Source organism: Chenopodium album, chromosome 17 (genome assembly GCF_948465745.1).
Source record: "Chenopodium album chromosome 17, dcCheAlbu1.1, whole genome shotgun sequence".
Taxonomy (NCBI): Eukaryota; Viridiplantae; Streptophyta; class Magnoliopsida; order Caryophyllales; family Amaranthaceae; genus Chenopodium; species Chenopodium album.
The window spans coordinates 4,743,246-4,751,348 of NC_137850.1; the positions used below are offsets into that span (position 1 = coordinate 4,743,246).

The following is an 8,103-nucleotide window of genomic DNA, read 5'->3' on the forward strand; positions in this document are numbered from 1 at the left end:
ATGAAAAGGAAAGAGCGTTGGTGGATGTATGATAGATACGATGGCCGTAATACCCGTAAACTTAGGCAAGAGTTTGTGGATGGTGTTGAACAATTCATACGGTTCTGTGAAGCTCATCCTGAGAGCCCGGGCGTAGATGAAGTAAGATGCCCTTGTCTGTTATGTAAGAATAGACGTCTTCATGATGCAAACACAGTAAAACTCCATTTGTTCAAAAAGGGGTTTATACCTGATTACTATGACTGGGTTTCTCATGGTGAAGGGTTTCCTACATCAAGTGTAGAGCAACCAAATACGTACCGTGAGATGGTTCTCGATGCTCTTGGGAGTAATCATGAACCATCGGGTGACGATAGTACTAGTGGTTCAGATGAAGAGCCAAATGCTCAAGCAAAAGCATTTCAAGAGCTTTTAATGGCTGCCGAGCAACCACTGTACGAAGGTAGCTCCATGTCTGTGCTAGAAATGGCATCTCGAATTGTATCTTTGAAATCGGAATACAATTTGCCCCATAGGTGTGTTGATGGGTTTGCATCATTACTAAATGAAGCGATTCCCAACAATAATAAGATGGGAAAAACATTCTACGATACAAAGAAGATTCTTAACGGACTTAAGCTTCCGCATGAGAAGATTCACGCATGCCCAAAGGGTTGTATGTTATTTTGGAAAGCTGATGCTGAGTTGGATAAGTGTAGAGTGTGCGATAGGGACAGATACAAGAGGACTTCAAAGGGGTCATTGGTTCCCATAAAAGAACTCATCTATTTTCCCATCACTCCAAGGCTACAACGGTTGTTTGCAACAAAGAACGTTGCGGAGGAAATGACCTGGCATTCCAAAAATCCGAGAGTCCAAGGCACAATGGCGCATCCTAGTGATAGTGAAGATTGGAATCACTTGGATAGATCCTTCCCCGATTTTGCATCTGAACCTAGAAATGTGAGACTTGGTATGTGTACTGATGGGTTTGCTCCTAATGGCAAGTTTGGGGGACAGTACTCATGTTGGCCCGTCATTCTGACCCCTTATAACTTGCCTCCATCGATGTGCATGAAAAAACCATTTATGTTCCTTTCTTTGCTCGTTCCTGGTCCTAAAAATCCGAAGGGGAACTTGGATGTGTATATGCAACCGTTAATTGAAGAATTGAAACAACTGTGGGACGTTGGTGCAACAACTTATGACATTTCACAAAGGAAAAACTTCAATTTGCGTGCAGCAATCTTGTGGACTATAAGTGATTTCCCAGCCTATGGTATGCTTTCTGGATGGGCAACAGCCGGTAAAAAAGCTTGTCCATATTGCTTGGACAAATCAAAAGCTTTTTGGCTTGAACATGGTGGTAAAATGTCATGGTTTGATTGTCACCGCCAATTTCTTCCTCCCGAACATCCTTTTCGAAACAACAAAATTGCTTTTTGTAAGAATAAGGTTGAAAAGGGGACACCGCCACACATAATGTCCGGCGACGAGCTATGGCAACAAGTTCAACAATTGGGTAAGGCAACAGATGGACCTGAAGCATTCGCAAGCTTGAAAAAGAAGAAACTAGGGTGGTTTATTTGTTCATATAGCTCTTAGTTTAGTATTGTTCATATAGGCCTTAGCTTTTTTTTGGGGATATAGGCCTTAGCTTTTTTTTGGGGATATAGGCCTTAGATTTTTTTTGGGGGGAACATAGTCCTTAACTTAGTATTATATTGTGCATATTGGCCTTATCTATTTTTGAAAGAACATAGGCCATTACTAATTCATATAGGCCTAACTTAGTTTTTAGTTTACCTTATAAAACTATTACTAACTAATTACTATTATTATTAACTTGAGCATTGTTATTGTAAATATTGTTCAAAGTTGGACTTATTAGTATGAATTATGCGTTTTAATTTAATTATTTTTAAATTTATGAAATATAAAAACAGGTTATAGGTTCAGGTTAGGATGGCAACGTAAAATCAAATGGTAATAAAATTATAATTTTTGATGGTATTAAAAACAGGTTATACAGCTTCCCCATATTTGCGACGGTTAGGTCCTGTCGCAAATTTCTAGAATTGCGACCGTTACACACATGTCGCAAATGCCTCAAATTGCGACCGTCATACACCTGTCGCAAATACCTACAATTGCGACCGTCATACACCTGTCGCAAATACTTACAATTGCGACCGTCATACACCTGTCGCAAATACCTACAATTGCGACCGTCTTACACCTGTCGCAAATACCTACAATTGCGACCGTCTTAAACCTGTCGCAAATACCTACAATTGCGACCGTCAAACACCTGTCGCAATTTCAGAAATTTGTGACCGTCAGATACCTGTCGTTGAAAATACAAAAAACGGTCGCAAAAATAATTGCGACCGCCATATTGTCGCAAATTTGTTTTTTTGCGACCATTAAAATAACGACCGGCGTCTTGCGACCGTTGACGGTCGCAATTTCTGTTTGCGACCGTTTTTCCACATATTTGCGACCGTTTGTGGCGGTCGCAAAAACATGTTTTTTTAGTAGTGAATTATGTATTTGACCTGATTTATTTTTGGGAAAGTGGGGGGGGGGGGGGAATTGTCCCCCCTTGTCCCATGCTGGCTCCACCACTGAGCAAGTGTGCACACCACATTTTACATAGCAAGAAGATGATGGTAAACCCGAACTGGGAGGTTGAAGTAATTCATATTTATAGAGAAGAAAATAGAGCTGCGGATTGGCTAGCCAACCAAGAAGTTACTCAGAACAACCGAATAGAGTTGGTTCAAGTCCACCCACTAATTTTGGGTCGTATCTTACATAATGATGTTGTTGGGTGGCGTTGCCACGTTTTATGTTTATTTTAGTTTTATGGAGCCTAATCCCTTGTGAGCACCAAAAACACATTTGCCTGTGCGGACATGCCCAGCGTGGCTACCCAAGCATGTAATCAAGCTAAAAGTATGGAAATATCAACATTACTACTAATCAAGGCCTCAGGGGTGCTTATGATGCGAGTTGAGTTCGAGTTTTGATAGCTCGACTCGACTCGTTAACATATCGAGTCAAGTTTTATTGAGTTGAGTTTTGACCGAGTTTTAACCGAGCTGAGCTTTAACAAAATTTGACTGAGTTGATCTCGCAACTTGATTTGTCTTAGTATACTCCCTATTTAGTATATCATCTCTTCATTCTCTTTAATTTTGTCATTTGAAAAGTATATGTATGATGATAAGAGTACATAAATAATGTTTATTTATTTATTAATCTAAATATAAGTTTTTTTATCAAAATATTTTTATTTTTATAAGGTAAAATTGGTAAAAACCACCTTTTATGTTCAACTTTTTTGAAAAAACCACCTTTTATGTTTTTTTTTTTAATTAAACCACCTTTTAAGTATCTAAATTTTTAATTGCACCACCCCTATTTCAAATTATGACGAAAAAATTAACTAAAACGTCAAAGGGCCTCACAACTTGTGACTTTCGCTCCTAAATCATGTATTTTTTTCACCTCCAAAAACATTTGACCCTCCCCTTTATATATATGCATGACTAAATTGAGTAAAGCTCTAAAAAACCAAACTTAATTTTGCTACAAAAATTAAATTGTAGTATTTGTTTATTCTCAAAACCTAAACTGAGGTAATTGAAGTGGATGGTTGAGATGGAAGGGAAAGATTTGCTATGGTTGATGATTTGGAAGTGGATGGTTGAGATACAATATGTTAGATTTGAAATAGGGGTGGTGCAATAAAAAATTTAGGTACTTAAAAGGTGGTTTAGTTAAAAAAAAAAAACTTAAAAGGTGGTTTTTTCAAAAAAGTTGCACAAAAAATGTGGTTTATACCAAATTTACCTTTTTATAAATATAATATTATATAAAAGAATTCGAGTTTCATACGAGCTTTCGAGTCAAGTAATGATCAACTCGACTCGACTCGTTAACATTTCGTGTCAATCTCGAGTTGAGTCAAGCTCATTCAAGTCGAGTTTTAACCGAGTTAAACTCGAGTAGCTTATGAGTTGTCTCATTTCATAAGCACCCCTACTATTAATGCATGTGAAATACCACGCTGGCCCGTTAGGCCTTGATGTACATGATAGAGCAATCAAAGAGATAAACTTGAATTTGCCGTTTAAATAGATCGTGATTCTACTTTTTTTACAAAAAAAATAGACCGTGACCCATACCCATTGGTTTCTCGTCTTTCTCTTCCATACCTACGGGATCAATGGACCTTCAGCAATCAATCTCCGACCTCACGGACATCTCATTGACTCTCACCGGAAGTTTGTTGTCTTCCAATGAGGCGAAGAACAAAAACATGGTAATGTCACCTATCTCAATCCATGTCGTACTGAGTTTGATCGCTGCCGGTTCATCTGGCTCGACTCGTGATCAGCTTCTATCGTTTCTCAAGTCCGATTCCCCCGATCATCTCAACAAGCTTTGTTCGGAGCTCGTTTCACTAGTCTTCGCCGACGGCAGCGCCATTGGTGGGCCCAAGCTGAGCTATGCCAATGGAGTTTGGGTGGATCAAACACTTCCTCTTAAGCATACATTCAAACAAGTTGCTGATCATCTTTACAAAGCTGATTCTAATCAAGTTGATTTTGTCAACAAAGTATGTCTTTCTTTCCTTTTTTTTTTTTGTTTTTTTTTTTTTTGTGTTTGCTTTACTTATCAATTGCATGCTATAGTTTTGAATTGGATTCGTCAGTCTTCTTCTTACTGTATGGATTTTTCGAATTTATTTTCTACGATTGCCGTTGACTTTTTATTATTCCGGAATATTGATAAGATTACTCATTTTTTTTTATACACCTAATTTTATTGTAAATCAAACAATTTCATCTAATTTAGCTAACTAACATTATTAACATTCATACAGAGTAATCATTTCTGAAAAGTCATTCACCCCAATTCATTGACCGATTTCCCAAGTTCAATTATTGATGTGAAATTTACAAAGTATGAGGCTTTATTTATTTTTTGAAATAAAAATATATAGTCATGCGGAATTGCGGGAATCTACTACACATTATGAATTTTTAACAATTACTTAGGCGTTTTTTTTTTTTTTTTTTGAAGCCATAATTACTTAGGCGTTTGTTCACTTTAATTAGTTTAGTAAAAATAATTTTGGTTGAGTTAAAATTAATAAGTTTAAAGAAAAATTATAATAGAGAATCAGTAAAAATAATTTTGGTTGAGTTAAAATTAACAACTTTAAAGAAAAATTATAATAGAGAATCAGTAAAAATAATTTTAATTTAGTAAAAATAATTTTAGTTCAATATAATTTAGTAACTATAAACAAGAATTATAATAGAGAATTATGAAAATAATTTTAGTTCAATAAAAATAATTTTAGATCAGCAATTATAATTTCAATAATCAATAAAAATAGGATGAAGCGAACAGTACATGACCTTAGTATAGATATAATAATGATTGACTTTATGTAGTGGTAAACGTGATATAATAATGAAATAAAAAAGAATATAGGAACTACATGAGAATAAGCTAACCTCTCCTTTACTACTTAGATCTTGATATGGTTATATATGATGATGTACCATGTTAAAAAAAAAAACAACATTTTATCATTATGATATACTAGCTATTTCGAGACTAAGGCTCTGTTCACTTCACCTTAAAAAAAATATTAAGTAAAAATAATTTCAATTCAGTAAAAATAAGTTCAGTTCAGCAAAAATAAGTTCAGTTTAGTAAAATTAATTTCAGTTCGGTAAAAATAATTAATTTCAAAGAAGAAATATAAGACAACCTTGTTCACTTAACCTTAAAAAAATAATATCTAGTAAAACTAATTTTGGTTAGATAAAATTAATTTCAGTTCAGTTAAAATAATTTTAGTGTAGCAAAAATAATTTCAGTTCAGTATAAGTAATTTCAGTTCAGTAAAAATCAGTAAACACAAAGAAGAAATATAATAGAAAATCAGAAAAAATAATTTTAGTTCAGTAAAAATAATTTCAGTTCAGCAAAAATAAGGTGAAGTGAACGATACCTAACTACTTTTTTGATGGAAACCTAATTTAATGTGCACACTGGTTACATCTATATATTCAATCATTGTAGGCAATTGAAGTGGTTGCAGATGTGAATTCCTGGGCCGAGAAGCAAACTAGTGGCCTTATTAAAGAGTTGTTGTCGCCTGATTCCGTTGATAACCAAACAAGACTTATCTTGGCAAACGCAATTTACTTTAAGGGTGCATGGTATAAGAAATTTAATGCATTACTAACAAAGGAAGATGACTTTTACCTTATTAATGGTAGCTCAGTTAAGGTGCCTTTTATGACCACCAAAAAGAAGCAATATATCACAGCTTTTGACGATTTTAAAGTCCTATGCCTACCTTATAAACACGGAGAAGATAAGCGTCGATTTTCCATGTATTTCTTCCTTCCGGATTCAAAAGATGGGCTTCCAGCCTTGGTACATAAAGTAAGCTCTCAACCTGGTTTCCTAAATGAACACCTTTCATTCGAAAAAGTTAATGTGGGTGATTTTAAGCTTCCTAAGTTCAAGATTTCGTTTGGATTTGAAGTTTCTAAGATCCTCAAGGGCTTAGGACTAGAACTTCCCTTTATGGAGGGTGGCCTCACCGAATTGACAGACTCACCTCAAGCTCAAAAATTATATGTTTCGAGCATTAACCAGAAATCTTTTATTGAAATCAATGAGGAAGGCACTGAAGCTGCTGCTGCTACTGTTGGTCAAGTAAGACTAACGTGCTTAAGAATATATGAAACATTGGACTTTGTGGCCAATCATCCATTCATGTTTCTTATTAGAGAAAACATGACTGGAGCCGTGCTATTCTCTCGATATGTTGTGAATCCTCTTGAGAGTAAAAAGTCCAAGTTTGAGTTTTAATTTGAGTGTGAACCAGTAATAATCCCAAATATTTATAAACCTTTCGCTACACGTGTACCCGCAAAGACAATTAGCTTTCAAGTCGTTGCAATAAATTGTCTTTTTTTTCCCTTTTTTGAAGGGATAAATGGTTTTTCTTGTAGTGCTATCTATGCTACAAGCATATAACAATAACATTTCATGCTTTGTTTTGATTAGTATATTTGGCAGCAATACTTTAATATAATTATGTATTTATTTCAATCGTTTCCAGACAATTACATAACAATATTTGTATTATATTGTGCGTGCATGACCATTATCAATACCTAACTGACTCATATATAAACCATTATATTTGTTTGTATATTTGTAATTGCAGTTAATGATTCTTCACCATTATTAGCTATTGTCTTTCTAAGTGCTATATCTTAAGGCTATTTTGATGTCTTGTCTCACAATTAGAGCCTACGAAGCATATATGTAAAATATTGTGCCTTATAAAAGGAATTAAATAAGCTAAGATAATAGTATTACTTGGCACATGTCCGAAACATGTAACAGAAGCATAAGTTTAATTACAGTGGTAGGGAAGTAGTTATTCCTCATTTTGTATATCATCTATCTATATTTACTAGAGTTATAATACAGTAGTACAAAGAAAACTCCTACGAAGGAATGACTAGAAATAGTACGGATCGGAGACACAATTAATCTTGCACTAGTAATTCATATACATACCCTCAAATACCAAATTATAAGCTGATGTGGTTTAACAAACCCTTTTGGTTTGATTCAATTACTCATTATATATCATAAAATTTATGCATCAACTCAAAATCTCAAACTAGGAATTAGTACCGAAGAGGAATTTATGCTACGGATCGGAGCAATTGCTAAAATATAATATAAATTTATGCTATGATCACAATAATTAACATAAGAACTACAAATTGTCAATTTATCACAAATTCATGATCACTTACAAATACGAAATATAGATATCGCATGCATATCAACACAAATATAAAAAAGAATACTAATACCAATCATTAACCAATTAATTCTTAGGAAAATTTGTGTGGAAGTGACATATATGTTCACTATTTTGTTTGGAAATATCTTATATGATTAAAATAGTTTAAAAGGACCTTATATAAGTTTATAAGACAAAATAAACTTATAAGGTGCTTTTAAATCACTTTAAACATATAAGGTCATTCCAGACAAAATAGA

At 34.3% G+C, this 8,103-nt stretch overlaps 1 protein-coding gene and 1 pseudogene across 1 annotated transcript; both read left to right on the top strand.

The window, feature by feature from the left end:
- Positions 1–1,584, top strand: LOC145588541 (uncharacterized). The gene has a single exon (XM_081645182.1). It carries the CDS (start codon positions 1–3, stop codon positions 1,582–1,584), a length of 1,584 nt encoding a protein of 527 aa, XP_081501308.1.
- Positions 1,585–4,213: 2,629 nt separating this feature from the next.
- Positions 4,214–6,888, top strand: LOC145588542 (serpin-ZX pseudogene; annotated as a pseudogene).
- Positions 6,889–8,103: the final 1,215 nt, after the last annotated feature.